Below are 23,298 nucleotides of genomic sequence, written 5' to 3' on the forward strand. Positions count from 1 at the left end.
TCAGAAGGAACAAATCATTCCTGCACTAGTTTTGCCGTCTTCACTAATAACAATAGTTTTATTACAGTAAAAATACCAAATTGTATTAATTCTTTGGGAATTAATCGTTGCCACCAAAATTATTGCTGGACCCTTATATTTAGACACTCGGCTAAACCCCAAAGTTCATAAATGGTTTTTTCCCTTGAAACAACCCTCAGAAATACAAGCGAAAGAAAGAAAAAATATAATATTTAATGGTAAGACTGAGACCTGTGGAACGACTAAATTTGTAAGCCCACAGTTTTGCTCATTATCAATTATTAACTTCTGTCACTGTGTGTTTCTGCAATGTTTTCCAATCAAGTTCTGGACGGCAGAAGAGTTAAAATTTAGTTATCACTAAAATTGTATGTAAAACTCGACTGTTTCATGACAAGTTTTATTTGATGAGCAATTTGAGGTAAAAAAAAATAATTATATACATAGTTTCATTTTTATTATGCTGGTGTATGGTAAAACGGTCAAAGATCTATAATAAAATTTTACGGCTTTGATATGATTAATCAAAAAATTGCCACAAAAAATTGGACTTTAATGATGATAGTATAATTTAAACATAAGTTAGACGAAAAAAAAATATAGCCATCTACCAACTATGGAGAAGGCAGTTTTGTTAATTTTATTTTTCCATTTTTAAATTTACTTCCATCATAAACTATTTTTTATTTATTAGACTGACATTTTAATCTTGTGCAGCATCTCTTAAAAACTGTACTAGAATCTGAACTTGCTGCATATGCATTTGGGTGAACACGTGAAAATTGGTAAGAGGGATGGGATTGAAATTTCTTCCCTCCTAAATAAGGAAGTTTTAATCTTAAATTTTCCTAAGGCTATATTGCTGATCTTAAAAAGAGGTTCAGGGAGGTGTTGCACAAATACTACAGCAACTTCGTCTAGTTTGTACAGATATAACAATAAAAAAAAATTATTGATAAATCTAAAGAATTAAATAGGTCCTAAGATAGACCCTTGAGGGACACCAAAATTCACCCTGAATCGATCTTAATGCTAAGGGTCTATATTGATAGGCCTTTTGGACAAATAAGTTTCAAACCAATGATAGCTGTTTCCCTGTATCCCTATGTGTTCCATCTTGGACATCAGGGTAGTATGCGATATGCTGTCAATCGCTTTTCTGACATCAAGGAAAATTGCAGCTAGAATTCTCTCCTCATCAAGTGCTTTGTGAACAAACTTTACCAAGGTCAAGCGAGCCTATTCTATTAAATGTGTTGGGCGATAACTTATTTTGTGGTAATTTTTTTTAATTCATCAGACTAAAGGCCATACGGCTCCAATGTTTTATTACTTATTATTTTTTTTTTTTCCAGAGGCACTTCATATGGAAGGGGTTGTCGTAAAAACTTCAAAGGGTGCTCATTCGATCTGAAATTGAGAGTTCTATGTCCATTTTTAAGAGTCAAAAGTGATCGGAGGGAATCTAGCCGCTCCCCCCACGAAGTTGTTTCCCCAAATACATCAGATAAAAAATTTTGAGGTAGCCATTTTATTAAAAATAGTGTAAAGATCATATACCCGTGGTGTTTGATCTTTATCTAACTCGGGGGTCGAGACGAGCCCACAGGGTCCGGAGGCCTATGCGTTAAATTATGCATTTTATCAGGTTTGCTCTTATAAAATTCAGTGTGTGAAAATTTTATTGTAAATTAAATTTTCTTTTTACGTTTTTTATAGTAAAACGTGTTTGGAGGGACACTAGCCCCCCCCCCCCGCGGTCGACCTTTTTTCTCCAATTGCATCAGATAAAAATTTTGAGGTAGCTATTATGTCAAAAATAGTTCAAAGGTCATATAATAAAAGTCTGGTATCGACACAACCCTTTAAGGACCGGGTCAGGTGCTGTAAGTTATGCCCTGGGTTCCTATATGCTTATTATGGAAGTGATGTTCGTATAAACTTCAGTGAGGTCTAAGTTGATTGGAAATTTAAAGTTGTATTTCACTTTTCATAAGTCAAAAGTGATCGGAGGGCAGCAACCCCTCCCCCGTCTATTTGTCCTACAATGCATAAGATACAACTATTTAGACAGGCATTTGGGTAGAAAGATTTACAAATTCAGATAACAAAACTGCGATGTCGACACAGCCCTCCAGAGCCCGGCATCAAGCGTTGTAAGTTTTGCCCTGGGGTCATATATGGTTCTTATGGAAGGGATGTTCGTATTAACTTCGGAGAGGGCTCATTGCACTGGAAATTAAAAGTTCTGGTTCACTTTTTAAGAGTCAAAAGTGAACGGAGGGCAGCTAGCCCCCCTCCTTCCAACGCCACATTTCCTCCAAAAACATCAGATAAAAATTTTGATATATCTATTTTCTGAAAAATGGTTCAAAGGTCAAATAAAAATTTCCTGCGTCGAAACAATCCGACGGGCCCTGGGGCTGGTGTTGTAAGCTCTGTCCTGGGGCATATCAGGTTTTTATGTAAGAAGAGGTTGTATAAACCTCAGCAGTGGCTCAGTTGATTTTGAATTGAAAATTCGAATTGACTTTTTATTATTCACCGGAGGACAACCCCATACAAAAACACACCGTTTTTTCCCAAATTTATCCAATAAAATTTTTTATACTGCTTTTTTTTTTGTGTTATTCAAACTATAAAATAGAAAAAACTTTGGGGTCACCGTCATTACAAAGTGATCAAAACAGTGAATCGGCAGGAAAATTTAGACACTAAGCCTAGCTAAGCTAAATACTCATCATTCATTAAAGATCTAAATAAAATATGAAACCAATAGACAAGTAGACGTTCAGTGATAGAATAACAAGACCACCAAGGTCCTTTTTCTTCTTTAGATTTATATTGAAAACTGCCCAGCTTGAAAGTGCCCGACGCACAGGACTGACAAAAAATATTCGACGGTCTTTCAAAATAATGTTTTGACAATTTCACAGAGTAGGATAAAAAAAGTTTTGTGACGTACTTAGACACAAATTATTGTATCTATATGAATAGCTTGAAACAGGGACCACGCGGACACAGATAACGGGAGGTAAGGACAAATACCAGAACTATCCAAGATTGCCCTCAGCAGTTTCCCTCAACTCCTGAGGGGAACTCAAGAGTTCCCTAAGGCCCTCAGGAGTCACATAATTCAAGACTTTTAACAAATTTCACCCTTCCCTGCCTGTATATTTTGTGAATTGAAATCAAAACAACCCAATGTGACCATGTTTAGGCAACAATACATGAAGTTTTGAGAGTATCTCAGGTTCCCTATTGTATTTAATAGCCTAGATTCCTGATAAGACTATTCATTTTTCCCATTTCAGTAGCCTGCTCAGCTTCCAAAGACTCTTATAAGTTGACATACTGGGGTTTGGGAAGTTTCCTTTGAACAAACCTTTCTGCAGTAGTCGACCTCGAGGTTAGGATCTCACGTAGCAAGCTTTCATGATATTTTAAATCATTAACCTTCTCAGCCAAGGAAGAATTCAAATATTTCAGTTTACTTTCTACTTCAGTTATTGCTTTGTTTTAGTCCTTCGCTTCCATAATAAACGGCTTCAGTGAATTTTGAAATCTTGATGCGTCTTTATTTTGCTTTAATTTGTTAATCAAATCGTTCCATTGCTGGTAAAGGCTTTCACGTTTTTTATGCCTGTTTTTGACCTCTTCTATCAGTACCGCAACTTTCATTCTTTCCATTTTAGTTTCATCCTTGTTCAATAAAAAATCCAGGTGAGAGTAAATGATAACCGATAGATACAGAAGGAAGGAAGACACAATGCACATAACTATTTCTCTAAGCATGAAAATACGGTTGAATCTATACTGAACCTCAAAATCTTGAATGTGCTCATAAACGAGATTTTGAGCTAATAAAGTGATCACTGGTCTTCCACCAATATCTAAAAACGTATAATGTAGCCTATCCTCAAGACGTTTCACATCTTATGGAGTAGATACTTTTATGTCCGTGACTCCTTCAGGTAGTATGACTTGAATCTCAAAATTCTTTACGAAAACATTGTCAAAGACGTGATCAAGTAAACAAAACTTCAAGGTATAAAAATCCCCATTCCGATAAAGATACTCATAAGATGGCACGTTATAGCCAAGGACATAGTGAGTTTTCCAGCCACCGAAGAGAGGGAAGCTAGGTCTCAATTCTGCTTCAACAGACTCCTTCAGAACTGGGACGTGGGATGTAGATATATTCCCGATCTGATCACGATAGTATATGTCCTTCGCAGCTGCTGGTAAAACAACCTTAAACTTTTTCACAACATTAGCACTTGCTCCTTCCATTTTAAAGTCAAATCTTGAAAAGGATCCTTTAAGTTTGGCTTCAGTATGCAGAACATCCACCGTTTCTTCAACGTCTATTTTTCCACAATGAGAAAGCTCTATGGTTCTTAACAGTGAAGTCACAGTCAAAAACGTATATTACTTATCGTAATTGACAAAAAGCTCCTCCTCAGTAAATGATTTGATATTTTTGTATGGTCCATAAATGACAGCGCTATCAGACTATATAACGGGTTTCATTTTGTGTAGCCTTCAGTCGTTCCAGGACGTACACTTACTTTGGTCGTCTGTGTGACGCTTACTTTGGTCGCCAGGGCATAACTTGCAACGCCTGCCCCTGGGCCCTGGGTGGTTGTGTTGACATCGGAGTTTTTTTATATTATCCATGAACTATTTTTCAAAAAATGGTTATCTCAAAATTTTTATCGGATGTATTTAGGAAAAAAGAGGCGTGTTGGGATAGTTGCCCTCTGATCTCTTTTGACTCTTGAAAACTTAACTAGAAATTTCAATATCCCATCAAATTTGTAATCTCTAAAGTTTATACGACTATCCCTTTCACAGCAGCTATACATGCCCCCCAGGCATAACTTAAAACGCCTACCCCGGACCCTCAAGGAGTGCGTCGACCCCACCGTTTTCGTTACATAATCTTCAAACCATTGGCCATTTTGCCATTCTAGGTGGTAGCACCGGGCTAGCTCAGCCGGGACATTTCCACGGTGGTGGCAGGCATCCAGGCAATGAGGCTTGACCCTCCGTCCCTAGGCAGCATAGGAAATCCGCTAGCGCACCTCAAAGTGGTGACGGGGTGTAAACATCACTGAGCTTCACGCCGAGCAAGGTGATGGCCAACGCGCTTCGGGTCACCGCAAGACTAGGGACCTTGTGGTGTACCTTATCACCAAGAAACGCTCAATGATGATGATGATGACAAATATAATGATGAAAAGTTTGGCTACTGCATTCCCGGTATTATTCGATGCGACAAGAATGGCGCTCTTGTCGAAAAGTATGCTAGCTACCGTCCTATCAAGAAGACAAGGCCTGAATATCGGCTGCTGGAACCTATGCTCGATTAAATGTTCATTGACACAAGCTTTTGTAGCTGATGAATTTTATCTTTATAACCTTGATATTCTGTGCGTTTCTGAGACGAGACTTAATGGACGTAACATCTTGACTCTTGAATGCTCGGCTGGGAAGGCGGTCTCTTTTTATAACTCGGGACTATTAGATGGATATGGCCGAGCAGGAGTAGGTATCCTGTTGTCCCCAAAAGCAGTTACTGGGCTCATCGAATTTGAGCCTTTGTCTGAGAGAATCGCACGTGCAAGAATTTGGGGCGCACTAACAATCTGACTGTCAAAAGCTTTTACTCCCAACTCAGAGAGGCCACTCAAAAGCAAAAATAACTTTTGGACTGTGACCTGCAGACATTATTTTATATGAGTCCCAAGAAATATATCCTCATCATGGTAAGCGACTTTAATGCCAGAATCGGCGGAAAGCTGCATAACTCGGAACATGTGATCGGCAAGCACGGGCTTGGAGACAGGTGCACAAATGAAAACAGGCTTTTGCTGTTCGCAATGCAGAACAATCTCGCTGTGGCTAACACCTTGCTTAGGCACAAGCCGTGTCATCTGTATACATGGGAATCCCGTGATGGAAGATTAAAAGCCCACATAGATTATCTCCTTGTATCCCGACGATGGAAATCAATGTTGTTGTACTCGAGAGTTCACATAGGTGCTGACACGGGATCTAAAAATAGATCTGACCACTTCTTGCTTAAGACAAGGCTAAAGTACAGACTTATCTCAAGGAAGACTACTATGCCGAACCGGAAAATAGACGTGTCGAAGCTGAAAGTAGCACTGATGTGGCATATTTTTTTATTCTTTTCTTTACATTATAGGGCGGATAGTTTGGGACGAGGATTTGATTCCTGGTGTCACCAGTTTTTGGAGTGAGACGAAATTACTCGTCTGACTCTGTAAGTTAAGCCAGAGTCAAACCAGATACAAATGGGTACCTGGACTTTAGCGTAAAGAGCACGGCGTTGAGGTTTGGACAGCCCCTTAAATATATGGAATAATTTCTGTTCGTATTAAGTTTAAATGTCGCTCCTTACTTTCAGTTTTAAAAAAAAAATATTTAATAGTAGAAGGATTTTTTCAAAGATTTTTGACTGAGAAAACTGTGATCGGACGATTTTTTCAAAGATTTTTTACTGAGAAAAATGTGATCGGACGATAACGATCTGCGAACCAAGATCAGAATATTGGAAGCTACAGTGATGACAGTGGTCAAGCAAGGCTCTGAAGCGGGGATGCCCCGAAAAATGAGGAAGATTTGCCAAATGATTTCCAGAGAAATTGCCAACGGATTGTTTTTTGGGCCCGACTCACTCATCGTCTCTCAAAAAGGAGTCTGTAATAAAAGTTTAGTTCAAGTCCAGTTCTTAGTGCTAAAATTAGATAAATGTTCATCTGACGATTGCACATTATTTGGATGAATGATGAAAGATGGACATTTTTGCCAATCGTCTAGGTCAAAATGAAAAAAAAGTGGTTGTAATATAAGAGATTTAAGTTACTAGTGAACTTCATGGGAGGGTGTAAAGAGGAAATATTATCCATTTGAAATACATTTTATACATTGTTATAAGTAACAACATGCTCCTCGGCCTGTCCGAGAGGGTTAATTAATATATTTTAAATCAAACACTAACTCAATAGAAAATCAGTAAAATATTAAGACCGGGGAATACAAACAAAAAGCGAGTCAGTCATAACGAGGGCGAAAGAGGAATATTAGCTTCAAACACCTGCGAAGAGAGGCGGCTGCGCACTTTTATCAACCTTCGGGAGTTTGGCGAATTATCAAGAGATAGTGGTTAACTGATGTCACATACAAAAGTGATATTTTTAGAATGAAGATTTTACTGTAAACTCTTTTTGTATTTTATATTTTTAAAGTACCCTTTTTGCCACCGAGGGTGGCAAATTAATAAATTCTATTCTACTACATCTACAGAAATGTATATGGCAAATAACTTTTCTGTTTCTTTTTAATGCAGCTTACTATTTTGCTGTTTTAAAACAACCCTGAAAATTACGGCTTTTTATTGTGAAACATAAAAAAACAGAATATGCAATAAGAAAAGCTAAGAGCAAACGAAAGTAGAGGTAAAAAAGAAGAAAGTAGAAAACCACTGAGACTTACTCGTCTTTTGTTAATCGCTATTTGAAGTAATCTATCGACATCTTTGCCTTCCACCCCAGGGCAGGTGAATCCTTTTGTCCACTGGACAAGTTTAGCTTTGGTAAGGCCTTCTTGCCGGCATGGAAAACTGAACGTGAAGCCAAGGGGAAGAATTTCTTATCAACCTTGAATTCCTTTACAAATAAGGCAAGGCAATCCGCAATGTGATCAAAAAGCTGAAAAAACGTAACAGATTTTAGTATCATATAATGAATTTTGATAATGTATTAATTATGAAATTTCTAAATTTTTTGTTTTTTTTTTGTGTGTACATTTTACTTGAGACATAATATACTTTTAATAAAATGTACGGACCTTATTACGGACTAGAAAAAAAAACATAATGGTTTATTTGTTAAGGTTGTTAGTTGTTGGTTCATAATCCTTATCTTTTTGTCAAGTTAATTCAAAGACAAAATTACGGTATGAAGATAATTACATTTTTCGAGTTTTTTTTTTAAGAAATTTAGTGAAGAAGGAAATATGAGCTTGTTTTATATTTAGAAATTAAAGACGTTGGATAATGTTATATTTTTGTATCTTCAATTACCAAAATTAATTTATTAAAAAAAAAAATGGAAAAAAAATGACTTCCTGAACTTTAAAAAGAGCTCTATTTTATATTATATCTTTTAAAAAAGTAAGATTCGATGTATTCAGGATTCTGACGTAAATATTATATACTGATTGGGATTTAATTTATTTTAAGTAATAATTAACTAAAAAAGGTACATACCACAAATAGATGACACCATTCAAGAATTAATAAGGAAGTGTGGGACGATCATGACATTTGTGACTCTATTTTCTTTGAGATTCTTCCTTTGTCAAAATTAAATTCAAATTTCCTGATTATAATTATGCTAACTTTATTAAAATTCATACTACTAAAGATAATTTTTATTACTATTTTTTTAAGTAATATCATTTAAAAAAATAAAATAAAAAAAAGAGTTTAATCTGAAAGATAATGGATTTATTGTAACAAAATTTTTATAAAATAATAAGTAACAATAAAATTTAAAAAAATGAAAATAGATCTTTTTATACATTAAAGATGAAAAGCTTAAATACATGATTTTCGTTTTATTCACCGTACAAACTCAAATATTTAAGTCATATCAATAAACTTAAACTATTTATAACAGACACACCATATAAGTCATTTTGGAATAATAATAATAACCAAAGACGAAATTTTTTAACACTCCACTGGTGATAATTTCTGTAACAAAAATCCCAAACGAATATTATAATGAAAAGTGGAACTTACGACCTCACCCGATGAGTTTTTGATCACTTCTGGCAGTGGGAACTCTCTACATGCGAATTCTTTTTCGGGTGTGGCTTCACCCAGTTTAATTAGCAACACTCTACTGTTGGTTACCCCTAACTCGAGGGCCAATAATTTTCCTTTTTCTTAAAAGAAAATAAATATAAATAGTATATATACTTCACACAGAATAAATCGGCGATTTATATAAGAACTATTAGTAACGCCTTAGCAAGGACTTTGGCTGCTCTTCATGGAGGGAGTAGACTGATCTGCATGGATGGAAAAAAGTGTATCTCTAAACGAGGTTAATGAGACCCATAGCCGTTCTTTATTTATCTTAAAAAAGTGTTTATAATGTTTGGAAAAATTATACGTTAATTAAGGAAAATTAAAACAAGGAAATTTTATAAGTAAAATAGCTTATATATCAGTAAGAGAAGACTGGCCGTGTTAAATTTGTTTTTTCTTACGGGGTTAAATATTTAAAAGAATAGATCCTTCTGAAACGCTCTATGCGTGCATTATTCTTACTAAATAAAATATGCACATCATACTGTAAAATATGAATTAAAAATTAAATCAAAGTAAAATTGCTAAAACATTTAAGAAATTTTGTAACATAAATATACCTTTCGACTAATATCTCCAAGAAAATTGTGTGAACAAAACTTATTTTTAATGACAGTCTGAAATTCTTTATTATAAACATGTTTACAATTTTTTTCACTATGATATCTTCAGGAAGGACAACCCTGTGGGCATTAGCTTTAGTGAAGGTCCGATCTAGACAAGTGTGATAGGTTTAGCTTGGCTGCTAAAACAGCCAAATGTATTTTTTTTTAAAGCCATCAGGGGTTAAAAATTGTTCGGCTGTTGGGGCTCATCCTTTACTCTTTAATGTAACTCAATCATAAACTTGCCACAAGATTTCGTCGTACAGACCAGTGTTCCATTTAACGTGAATGCTTACCCCATTTATATGCCCCTCGTAAACGACCCATCTATATATTTGTGTTTTTAATCGACCCCGTCCCAAAATTGTCGATTTATATTTTTTGTAACTTTTTTAAATTTTTATCTTTAACGACTCTATCTTAATTTAGAACTAAAGTCATCTCAAATAAATATTTAATACCACAAAACCCTTTAAGACCCACACCAAAAAATTGGTCATCCACATAACTAAATAATCAACACTACTACTACTCGAAGCTTGTCTCTAATTATCTGCAATCTAACTGCACCTCCGTTGTGCCTGCTTAAAGACAAAAATCATAAAACCCTAACATGATCAGTCATAAAAATCCTTTTTAACTTTTGGAGTCTCTCCTTTCTGGAGAAAACTTGTGTACCCCAAATCTCACTCTTACTGTCAAAGTTTTATATCCAACTTGTTACCTCCATCCCCTTCTCGTCTCTCCCTAAGAGCTAAGTCTTTATTGATCTGATGAGTCGAAGATAGCTGGGATGTTTATTCGTTAAAATGCACTCTTTTAGGAATCCTCCTCCCTCCCAAACTACAAAACAATGAGAGAACGCCATTATAGAAGTTTAAGCACGTTTTAATTTTTTTAATTTTTAAAGCTCTTAAAAATATCATTTGCTATTAAAAATTTACCCTTAATTTAAAATTTGTGTCATAAAAAATTTATTTCTTTAAATTTTTGTTCATTTAAATTGTTTCCGGATTTTACCCCCCCCCCCAGAAAATACCCCCTCCCGTCGGAAAACTCCTCCCTGGAAAATGCCCCCCATGACTGGTAGGTCTCGTGAACTCTCCATATCACTATTACGCCCCCCCCCAAAAAAAACATGAGGGGGGCCTGGGGCGTATTTAAAAAAGTATAAAACCAACACCGTAGTGTATCTACAGTCTTGCTACTACTTTCGATCTCTTATTGCTAGAATATAGCCGGTATGTTTATTCGTTAAACTGCACTCGGTCAGGAAGCACCCTCCCTCCAAACCACAAAACCACGGAGAGACCACACTGATAGACGATAACCCGCAGGTGAATTGGTTTATTGTCTACCTCTCTTCAACCTCGAATGGTATACGTTTAAGACTCAGTCAATGGTTCGCGGGGGGGGGGGAGGTTCGGATGGAAGGGTATGGTGGTAGTTTTGGGGGTTTAATTTTGTTAGTGAAAATAGTATTAATTTGCTGTGGTTCAGGGGATGGGGAAGAGGGGTAGTTTACACGATTGGAGTGGGAGGTTGGAGGGGGGAGTTGGGGGGGGGGGGATGTACAGGTTTTTTTCATGGTGCTTTTAGGGGGATATTTTCCGGAGGGCTATTTTCCACGGGGGGAAGTTTCCGGGAGTCTAGGCCAGCGGGGGCGGTAACCCCGGGTGTGGAGGTATTTTCCGTAGAACCGGTAAATATAAAAATGGTCGGTCAAGATAAAATGAACCAGTTAAATCATTCATTAGTTTGACTTACCTTTGCCATTGGGTAAATCTCTAACATAAAAGGGGTAACACTTTACGTCAGCTTTTTTATGGGTTTCCTGGCGCAATACAGCTTCGATTTCCATTAGCAGTATATTTGAGACTTTTTTTACTTGTTTTTCCGAGAGTATTAATCTTGAACATCTTTTCTCCAGCTAAAAATTAAGATTTAAAATAATAAAAGAGCACTATTTGGTAGGCGTAATAAAACAAAATGCATGTAAAGTTTACCAACTAATATAATCCTATATTTTTTTCTACATTCAAAACTGAGAGTGAAAATTTTATTTGAAGCAAACATAAGTTAAGGGGACTGAAATATTTGATATCTTACATATTTTGATGTCTTTTAATATTTTTATATCAATAATATGATATACTAAATAAAAAAAAAATTTTTTTTTAACTTAAATTAATGAGTGTCGGTTAAAATGACATATTTAAGTCAATAGTAATGTTCTTAAATGGGCGGTCCCCTCCTCAACTACTCGCTATTTATGCTATATTTTTTTTTTTTTATAAATTATATTCAGGTGATACATTAAAAATTGAGATTACCTCTCGCGGCGGTGTGGAGAGGAACGCATTGTTAATATAACTACTAATTTCTGTTCGTTTTAAGTTGTAACGTCGCTCCTGACTTTCAGTTAAAAAAACTTGTTTTTTTATTTAATTTTGGAACGATTTTGAATTAATGCAGGTTTTGATTTTGACTCACCGTACATGAGTATTTAAAACAAAATTTGTATATTAATTTTACTTTTATTTGGGTAAATGGCTTTCTCGAACCTTGTTTAATTTTATTTACTAACGTTTTTATTAGTAATAAATATACGTAATTTAAGAATTGACTTACGTAATGAACTTGTATTTAAATATATTTTTAATACGTATAGTAGGGCGTTTGACCCCTAGTCAATACCGAGCTATTTACGAGCCTGTTAAATTTGTTTAATAATTATTTAAAAATGAAACCTTAAGCCAACAGTACATAAATTATAATATATATATATTATTACAGTAATAAATAATCTTTAGAGTGAAGAGCTAGGTATTCACTAGGGGGCTACCCAACTCATCTACGTTATATTTTCTGTTCGTTCTAAGTTTTGATGTTGCTCATTACTTTCAGTTTAACATCTTCCAATATCCTAACATCTAACTCCGACCCCCCCCCCCCCCCCCCCACGCACCTACGTAATCCCCCTCGTCACACGTCGGGATAATTCCCCATCCGCACGACTCTCTGTTACCCGAGTGTATTTACTAAAAAGAGATATTTTTCCCCAGCCTATTTTAGAAGATACCCTTTCTTAGTGAGATAATACGTTAGACTAGTCTACTCAGATACTTAATAAAAAGCCATATACAAAATATTTTGTAATTCTTTAATTACACTTTGGTAACATTATAATTAACTACTGTTAGAACTATTGGAAAGGTTGTGGGTTAGGAAAATGAAAATTTCAGGGATGGTCCTCTAGGCTATATTTTGTACTGGGACGGTATTTTGAAGTACCTACATCAACTCCTTCTCCCTGTCGAAGGTCCTGACCTTTAAAAATCTGTGTTTTATAAAAGTGAAACTTCCTTACAAAAGAGATATTGTGCTTAAATGAAGTAAGAAAAAATTTTTTTCTGCTTCACAACTTTGCTCACTCCCAATTTATAAGGTTTTAAAGCTCTCCAAATAAAGATACTAAATTTTTACAAAAACATTTCAAATTCTACTCAAACAACAGGAATTGTATTTTCATAACTAAAGCCAGAGAAAAAGAAACTGATGACTGAAAATTATCGTAAAATGTTGTTTTGTCAAAATTTCAAAAGGCAAATTTCAGGACATTCTAGAGGGACAAAGAGTAGGAATAGGTACTTCAAAATATCTTTCCGGGACATACTTTAGCCTGTTGACTCGTCCCTGAAAGTTTCATTTTCCAAACCTAACCCCTTTCCAAGATAGCCAAAAGTAGCTAAAGTAGAATTTTACCCAAAAAATTATTATTTTTTAATCATTATCTCACCCTAGTATTATTACTCCGTCCTTATCCCCAAGAGACCGAAAAAAATGTAAATGAACAAAAATGAGTAAAATGGACAGGTAAAGCATCCAACAGAGAAGCTACCATTCTAAAATAATATTAAATAAAAAAAACAAGTTTTTTTAACTGAAAGTAAGGAACGACGTTAAAACTTAAAACGAACATAATTTATTCCGTATATGAAGGGGGCTGTCCCCTCCTCAACGCCTCGCTCTTTACGCTAAAGTTTTTTTTATTGTTTAAAAAAAATAGAGTTGTGAGAAAGTCAAACTTTAGCGTAAAGAGTGAGGCGTTGAGGAGGGGACCGCCCCGTTCATATACGGACTAATTTCTGTTCGTTTTAAGTTTTAACGTCGTTCCTTACTTTCAGTTAAAACAAACTTGTTTTTTTTATTTAATTTTTGAACGTTTTTGAATTAATGCAGGTTTTGATTTTGGCTCACCGTACATGAATAATTAAAACAAAATTTGCATATTATATTTGGTTAAATGGCTTTCTCGAAACTTGTTTAATTTTATTTACGAACGTTTTTATTAGTAATAAATATACGTAACTTAGAATTAACTTACGTAACGAACTTCTATATTCATAAATTTTTAACACGTATGTTAGGGGGTTCGCCCCCTAGTCAAATACCCTGCTCTTTAAACTATAGTTCGAATTTTTTTTTCCAGTTCTTTAAAAATGAACTCTTAATAACAATCAGTTGATAAGTTGAAAAAATTGTTTTTTTTTTATTTAATTCCTGATCTTTTTCTTTAATAATGCTGGGAAATCCGGCGCCCCTTTCATAGCAATGTCCCTTCCCCCGTGAAAACTTCCTTCATGGAAAGATCCTTCCATATAGCCCCCGACCCTCTCCTTCCCCCACCTACCAGAAAAAAATCTCCTCTGAAAAAGTCTGTATACTTCCCAATAACCAAAACTAGGCTATCTGTTAACATTGAGTAAAGTTAATAACTTTCAGCGCTCCCCCTGGAGGCTTTGGGGGATCAAGTCATCCTAAAAGACATTTTTATCATATTTTCGACCATGCTGAACAAAATGGCTATCTCAACGTTTTGATCGGGTGACTTTGGGAAAAAAATGAGCGTGGGAGGGGGCCTAGTTGCCCTCCATTTTTTTTGGTCACTTAAAAAGGGCACTAGAACTTTTAATTTCCATTCGAATGAGCCCTCCCACGATATTCTAGGACCACAGGGTCGATACGATCACCCCTGGGAAAAAAAAACAAAAACAAACAAACAAATAAACACGCATCCGTGATCTTTCTTCTGGCAAAAAATGGAAAATTCCACATTTTTGTAGATAGGAGCTTGAAACCTCTACAGTAGGGTTCTCTGATACGCTGAATATGATGGTATGATTTTCATTATGGTTCTATAACTTTTAGGGGGTCTTTCCCCCTTTTTTCGAAAATCAGCCAAATTTTCTCTGGCACGTAACTTTTGATGGGTAAGATTAAACTTAATGAAACTTATATATTTGAAATCAGAATTAAAATCTGTTTCTTTTGATGTATCTATTGGTATCAAAATCCCGTTTTTTAGAGTTTCGGTTACCATTGAGCCGGGTCGCTCCTTACTTACAGTTCGTTACCACGAACTGTTTGAAATGGAATCTTACCTCGTTCCGGCTTGATAGCACAAAAGGGTGAATTTTGTGCTTTTTCACAATAAAAAACAAAAACAAACAGGTAATTGAAGATAATACTGCTGATATTGAAGGGATATAGTAGTTTGTTGACTCCATATTTGTAGACTGTGTAGTCAATATAGGATGTTCAGTTAATAAATAATTTTCGTAAACTAATGAAAAATTTTTTTTGGGAGATTCTTAAATGTAACCGAAAGATTAATAAATATTCAAATAAAGAGTCAACGTATTTTTATATTTAGTGTTATCAAATCATATTGATAGATCTAACTTTCAGAAATCTTGAAATATAATCATACATGTCACAAGGGACAATTAACAACTGATAGTTAATTCATAATGATAACTGCTAATACATGTTTTTAGTTCATTATTCATCAGCTTTATTCATAGTATCCTAAAGTGTTATGCATTAAGAAGTTATAGATAAATAACATTGAATTAATACTACTGATACTGATAAATTGATAATATGTCAGTGATGCCAGTAAATAAGAGTTTCTTTTGTGTAAAAAATACACATTTAAAAATATAAAAATATCGAATTTTTTTTCCAAAGAAGTAATGATAAATTGCCTAGGCTAATACAAATTTTATCATTATATATGGACTCGGAGCAACATATAGCTGGGGTTGACTGTAACATTTCTACCCAAAAATATAATATTTTGCGAATCTGGCAGGTTTGAAAAAGAGTTTGCAGAAAAGATTTAAGTATTAAAATTCAGTTTTAACTACAAGTGACTGGCTTAAATTTACTAGAATTTGGGTGTGGGCATTGGCTTATCCTGTATATTGTTCGTTTATCAATGTGGGGTGACTCATTTTTTTATTATTATATTTCATGCAGCTCAACCCAAAAGCTCTCCTTATCCCGGCCCATTGCCCCCCCCTTCCACCCTCGTCCACAGAGAGTCGTCTTTAAGGTCATCATCTATTTTAAATTATAACGATTTAAAAAAAAATTTAAAAAATATTTGTAATTAAAAAAATAATAATAGGTTAATATTTTCTATTTTTAACATAATATTTTCGTATGTTATGTTTATGTGAAATATTATATTTGACATTTTTTTACTCATCTGAGTTTGACGGTATCTATTTAATTGTAATTGAAAAACTTTAACTTTTTTAATATTCTTCTATTAGTTTCTTTTTAATTAGTAAGATTTGTTAATGGACAACACATGAAATATTAAAGAAAAAAAAGAGTTAGTTTTCAAGCAGTTCGTCGTAACGAACTGTAAATATGGTTCCCTGCCATGAACCTTATTTACAAGATACATTGTAGTGCCAAAATATATTGTATTTTTTTCTTGTTTATAATATTAAAAAAATCACCATGGAATAAAATCTTGAGCTGCTGAAATTCCCAAGAATTAGTATTATTACATATCAAATATTCACCTTATTTCATTAGTTCCTTCCAATTATATTTTGGTTAGGTCTGTCAATGGTTGGGAAAAATAAGAAATTAACTTTAAGAGACAAGTCTTTTCCACTGAAATTAGCCTCAAAGAGAAGCATTAAAACTTAAAACAAATAGAAATTATTAAGATTAGTATGGCAGCTTGTCTTCCTCAGCCACTCAATCTTAATACACATTTCAGGGTTGGATCAAGGATTTTTTAGGATCGGGGGCGGAGGGGAGGCGCAAAAGAGATTGATCCGATAAAAAAATGAGGGGGCGAAATTTAGTTTTATCAAATAAACGTGATTTAACTAAAACTTTAGTTAATTAAATAAAATAAACTCCTTGAGACTCCACGAGGGGAGGGGCGCGCGCCCCCCTCGCCCTCCGGATCCGCCACAGACCCCGTTAGAATGTGCGTCTCAGCTCTTTGAAAAGACCTCCTGAAACATCCGAGCCTTTTGACTAAGGAACTTTAATAAATTAATAAGACAATCGATGGAAAATACCCCCGAGTGGAAATACGTCCCTTCAGAAAACACCCTCCCCCAGGGAAACTCTCCCCTGTGACTGGTTGGTCTCAAATCACTTTCGAATCTAGAAAAAGATTATAACTCCCAGGGGATTATAAATTAATTTTTACTTCAACCCTCCCCCTGTAACTCCTTTAGAACTAATTCTGTATTTATCTGAATCCTAAATGTACCCAGAGTCACCATAGTATTAAGAAGGTTAAGGGTAAAAAAGAAACTTTAAAAAACCCAACAAAATGTAATTTCTACTCCCTTATGATTTTTGTGGACACTTATGGTCCATGCTATTATTATCAAAGTAAAGAGTAACATTAAACCTTAAAATGAACTGACTTTGTTCCAGCTAATAGGAGGAATGCCCCGTCCTTGTCCACACCCCTACCTCATGGTCGCATAAACTACAACTAGTGCAAATTAGATCAGAAAGGGATAGGTCAAGTCCCTTTTTAATACGTCAAAATCGATTGGAGACCACCCCGTCCTGGTGGGGGGGGGGGTAAATAAACATAACTAGATCTGCGAATTCTAAGCAAGGACCTGTTTTTTACAGATAAAAATAAAAAAAATGGCAATGGAAAAAGTCCTGGTTTAATTTGTTTTACTTAGTTGTAGTTTTACCTAGCTGAACTAAATTATCCTTAATTTAGCCCGACCTAAATTTTGCGCAAAAAATTTGACTTTTCCAAAAGTGAAAGCAAATTAAACGTTTTTTATCCCCTGTAAAGCAAAAAGGGTCGTTTTTAAAATGAAATTAAATAAAAAAAAACAAGTTTTTTAAACTGAAAGTAAGGAGCGACATTAAAACTTATAACAAACAGAAATTAGTCCGTATATGAAAGGGGCTGTCTCCTCCTCAACGCCTCGCTCTTTGCGCTAAAGTTTTTTTATTGTTTTAAAAAATTAATTTTTGAGACAGTCAAACTTTAGCGTAAAGAGAGAGGCGGTGTGGAGGGAACAGCCCCGGTCATATACGGAATAATTTCTGTTCGTTTTAAGTTTTAATGTCGCTCCTTACTTTCAGTTTAAAAAACTTGTTTTTTTTATTTAATTTCTGATCGTTTTTTAGTTAATGCAGCTTTTATTTGCATAAAAATTTTACTTTTCTTTTGCTAAATTGATGTCTTTACAAATTAACTTACGTAACTAACTTCTATATTCATATATTTTTCTTCTGGCAAAAAAATACAAATTTGCAGATTTTTGCAGATATGAGCTTGAAACCTATGTAATAGGGTTTTCTGATACGCTGAATCTGACGGTGTGATTTTCATTAAAATTCTTTCACTTGTAGGGGATGTTTCCCCCTCTTTAAAAAATCGAGTAAATTTTCTCAGGCTCGTAGCCTTTGATGAGTAATACTAAACTTAATAAAATTTATATATTTAGAATCAGCATTATAAACACATTCTTTTGATACATTTATTGACATCAAAATTCCGTTTTTAAAAGTTTCGATTACTATTGAGCCGTATCGCTTGTTTTTTTATTGTTTTTTTTTTTATTACGTATATGTTATTACGTATATGAGGGGGGTCTCCCCTTAGTAACTAACACGCTCTTTACGTTAAAAGTTAAAAAAAAATTTTATTCACAAAACCCTGAAACACAAAGGCCGATTAATTAGAATATATATCTCTTTTGAAAGCACTAAAAAAAACTGTAGCGTAAAGAGCGAGGCATTGACTTGGGGAGAACCCCCTCACATACATTATAATTTCTGTTCGTTTTAAGTTCTAATATTCCTTCTTACATTTCAGTTTAAATTTAATTATTCCGTATATGAATGGGGCTGTCCCCTCCACAACGCCTCGCTCTTTAGGATAATTTTTTTTTTTTTTTTAAAAAATAATTTTTTTACACATATTCAAAATTTAGCGTAAAGAGCGTGGCGGTTAGGCGGGGTCAGCCCCAAACCCCAGAATCACAAAGGCCGGTTAATTAGAATATATAGCTCTTTTGAAAGCACTAAAAAGAAATGTAGCGTAAAGAGCGAGGTATTGACTTGGGGGAGAACCCCCTTAAATACTTTATAATTTCTGTTCGTTTTAAGTTCTAACATTCCTTCTTACATTTCTGTTTAAATTTAATTATTCCGTATATGAACGGGGCGGTCCCCTATTCACCGCCGCGCTCGTTTCTCTAAATTTTTTTTTTTTTTAATAAAACAGATTTTTTAGAAACAGACAATCTTGAGCGTTACGCGCGAGGCGGTGTGGAGGGGTTAGCCCCGTTCATTTACGGTATAATTTATGTTCGGTTTAAGTTTTAACGTCGCTCCTTACTTTCAGTTTAAAAAACTTGTTTTTTTTATTTAATTTCTGATCGTTTTTTAGTTAATAAAGCTTTTATTTGCATAACAATTTTACTTTTTTTTTGCTAAATGGATGTCTTTACAAATCAACTTACGTAACTTACTTCTATATTCGTATATTTTTCTTCTGGCAAAAAATACAAAGTTGCAGATTTTTGCAGATATGAGCTTGAAACCTAAGTAATAGGGTTTTCTGATACGCTGAATCTGACGGTGTGATTTTCATTAAAATTCTTTCACTTCTAGGGGATGTTTCCCCCCACTTTAAAAAAATCGAGTAAATTTTCTCAGGCTCGTAGCCTTTGATGAGTAATACTAAACTTAATAAAATTTATATATTTAGAGTCAGCATTATAAACACATTCTTTTGATACATTTATTGACATCAAAATTCCGTTTTTAAAAGTTTCGATTACTATTGAGCCATATCGCTTGTTTTTTTATTGTTTTTTTTTATTACGTATATGTTATTACGTATATGAGGGGGTTCTCCCCTTAGTCAATAACAAGCTCTTTAAGTTAAAAGTTAAAAAAAAAATTGATTCACAAACCCCTGAATCACAAAGGCCGTTTAATGAGAATAGATCGCTCTTTTGAAAGCACTAAAAAAACTGTAGCGTAAAGAGCGAGGTATTGACTTGGGATAGAACCCCCTCACATACGTTATAATTGATGTTCGTTTTAAGTTCTAATATTCCTTCTTACATTTCAGTTGAAAAAACTTGTTTTTTTTTATTTAATTTCTGATCGTTTTTTAAATAATGCTTGGAAATCCGGCGCCCCTTCATAGAAATGTCCCTTACCCCAAAAAAACATCCTCCACGAAAATATTCTCCAGAGTAACCCCTCCTCTAGCCCCCCCTCCAGAAAAAATCCTTCCTGAAAATGGTTGTATACTTTCCAATAACCAATAAATAATGATGGCAAGTCCGGCGCCCCCTTCATAGAAATTTCCCTTCCCCCATGAAAAATTACTACATGAAAAGATCCTCAAACCTAACCCCCGACCCCCCCGTCTCGCCCAATCCCATACAAAAACCACCAGAAAACTTCTGTATACGTCCCAATAACCAATACTATCTGTTAACAGTGGGTAAAGTTCATAACTTTTAGCCCTCCTTCGGGGAACTTCGGGGGATTAAGTCTTCCTAAAAGACATATTTATCATATTTTCGACCATGCTGAACAAAATGGCTATCTCAAAATTTTGTTCGGGTGACTTTGGGAAAAAAATAAGCGTGGGAGGGGGCCTAGTTGCCCTCCATTTTTCTCGGTCACTTAAAAAGGGCACTAGAACTTTTAATTTCCGTTCCAATGAGCCCTCCCACGTTATTCTAGGACCACTGGGTCAATACGATCACCCCTGGGGAAAAAAAAAAAACAAACAAATACACCCACATCCGTGATCTTTCCTCTGGCAAAAAAATGTAAAAGTCCACATTTTTGCAGATAAGAGCTTGAAACCTCTACATTAGGGTTCTCTGATACGGTGAATATGATGGTGTGATTTTCATTAAAGTTCTATAAATTTTAAGGGGTCTTTACCCCCTTTTTTTGAAAATCAGCCAAATTTTCTCAGGCGCGTAACTTTTGATGGGTCGCACTAAACTTGATGAAAGTTATATATTTGAAATCAGCATTGAAATCTTATTCTTTTGATATATCTATTGGTATCAAAAACCCGTTTTCTAGAGTTTCGGTTACCATTGAGCCGGGTCGCTCCTTACTTACAGTTCGTTACCACGAACTGTTTGATCAAAACGCACTGTTTATGCTGATTCCTTATAAGACATCTGAGCAATATCCCAAGAATGACTGACGGTATTAAATTCAAACTTTCGGGGCTACTTCTATTACTACTTCTGCTCTGAAAATGTAACTAAATCAAGAGAGTGCAAGTGTATCCAGGCTGTCAAACAGCATAGATAGAATTTTATGGGAATGGTATCAAGTTTTGTTTATCAGGTCAACTAGCGGAGGTATAACTAAATTAAACAGTACTATTTGTGTCAAGATTTTCAAAAAGGTGTATATTGTTGAAAATTGTTGATAGTTTTTCAGCATACTGGGCAAATTGCATGACAGTGGGGGTTCACGTACCTAATAACCCTATAGATATAGTTACTGGACCGTTCAGCCATATTGAACCAAATGTCTCAAAATTTTGATTTGAAGTGTTAGGAAAATTATGAGCTAAGGAGGAGAGCTGATTGCCGTACAATCACTTTGAATCTTAAAAAGGTATATAGAATTTTTAATTTCCAATCTGATCAGTTCCTTTAAAATTTCAATGATACTACTAGCTATGATAGAGCAGCGCTGCCTATAATAGTGCTTATATGTCCCTTTAATAACTGTATGCTAAAATAAAAGCTCAAAATAGGGATAAAGTCCTTTTTAATAGACGGTGTATAGACAATTCACAAAAAATACCAGATATTTCAGTCACGATAAAATAAAAGTTCAAAATAGTGATAAAATCCTTTTTAATAGACAGTGTATAATAAGTTTCACAAAAATACCAGATATTTCGGTCACATATGCAGTGACAGTCATCAGTAGTAACAATAATCTGTTATTTTAAAAACTATCTTGTATTTTTTGTGATAGTTATTTTACATTGTCTGATAAAAAGGCTTTTACCACTCTGTTGCGATTTAATTGTATCGTCATGGAAAGGCAGTGTGGACTCCGAAATTATCTCCTTCATAGTTCGGTCCCATATCAAGGGACAGAATTATTTTGTAAATATACTGAGTAATGTTTTAATCCTTTTTAAGTTCACTGTATATGTGACCGAAACATCTGGTATTTTTTGTGAATTTTCTATACACCGTCTATTAAAACGGACTTTATACCTATTTTGAGCTTTTATTTTATCGTCATGTCAGGTGTGGTCTCAGAAATTATCTAATACCTGTACTCATATATTTTTTTCGTTTAACTGAAACTACAACTAAACGTTCCTTAAAAATTTCAATTTAACGTCCTTAGTGTCATTAGTTCCATTAACCGTATAAGTAGTATTAAAAGTATTCACGTAGTTTCTTCTGTCTAGTTCAAAATCTACCACAACTTACCCTGAAGGGTTTATCTTAATAATGTAAGCCAGTATTGAGATGTTGCTCTGTCACCCTTTTGACAATCTACATGATCATAGTTCTAAATATTCCTTGAAAGCTTCAACTTAATACCTTTAGCTTGTGTAGAAGATATATATGTAGTAGTAGTAGTACCATTATTATCAGTATGAACATAGCACCTTTTGTTTTTCATCAACATCCTTTTCAATAAAAGATGAAAGTTTCAACTTAACACCCTCAACAGTACCTGAACATCAACTCCTTTGGTCTGTTGAACATCCCTGTCCGGTAGTTTCACCTTGACACGGTAAGCCATTTCAAAAATTTTGTGCGCTTTTCACCTCCTTTTGATGCACTTTTCATCTAAGACTTACAAGTAGTTGCACTCTAAGATAAGTTAGTAGTGACATGCACATATTACCTTTTTATCAATTGATCTTACCCTTAAAATATTCTCTGAAAGTTCCAACTGAATACCTAAATCCATTCTTGAGATACAAATGAACAATGAATATCGCTTTCATGATGCCCCGAAAGTTTCAACTTGACACGGTAAGCCATTCCAAAAACGTTGCTGATGTGGCCTTCTGACCCCTTTTTCATCTTGATCAAACAGTTCGTGGTAACAAACTGTAAGTAAGGAGCGACATGGCTCAATGGTAACCGAAACTCTAGAAAACGGGTTTTTGATACCAATAGATACATCAAAGGAATCAGATTTTAATGCTGATTTCAAATATATAACTTTCATCAAGTTTAGTCTTACCCATCAAAAGTTACGCGCCTGAGAAAATTTGCCTGATTTTCGAAAAAAGGGGGAAAGACCCCCTAAAAGTTATAGAACCTTAATGAAAATCGCACCATCATATTCAGCGTATCAGAGAACCCTACTGTAGAGGTTTCAAGCTCCTATCTGCAAAAATTTGGAATTTTGCATTTTTTGCCGCAAGAA

At 34.8% G+C, this 23,298-nt stretch overlaps 3 protein-coding genes across 3 annotated transcripts in view; 1 reads left to right on the forward strand and 2 right to left on the reverse strand.

Annotated features, from left to right (window-relative positions):
- Positions 1-23,298, forward strand: part of LOC148956140 (large ribosomal subunit protein mL65-like) — a 160,680-nt gene that overhangs the window by 64,617 nt on the left and 72,765 nt on the right. The gene's annotated exons all lie outside the window — the stretch shown is intronic.
- Positions 3,958-4,314, reverse strand: LOC148956142 (dolichyl-diphosphooligosaccharide--protein glycosyltransferase subunit 1-like). The gene has a single exon (XM_089089424.1). The coding sequence runs from the start codon at positions 4,312-4,314 to the stop codon at positions 3,958-3,960; it is 357 nt and encodes a 118-aa protein (XP_088945550.1).
- Positions 7,483-22,662, reverse strand: LOC148956143 (hexokinase-4-like). Its single transcript, XM_089089438.1, has 4 exons — positions 22,594-22,662; positions 11,302-11,464; positions 8,858-9,003; positions 7,483-7,760 (listed from the first exon to the last, which is right to left on the reverse strand). The coding sequence occupies exons 1-4, from the start codon at positions 22,660-22,662 to the stop codon at positions 7,563-7,565; spliced, it is 576 nt and encodes a 191-aa protein (XP_088945564.1). The 3' UTR covers positions 7,483-7,562.

Source organism: Artemia sp. Qi Xiang Cuo, chromosome 1 (genome assembly GCF_049724085.1).
Source record: "Artemia sp. Qi Xiang Cuo chromosome 1, ASM4972408v1, whole genome shotgun sequence".
Taxonomy (NCBI): Eukaryota; Metazoa; Arthropoda; class Branchiopoda; order Anostraca; family Artemiidae; genus Artemia; species Artemia sp. Qi Xiang Cuo.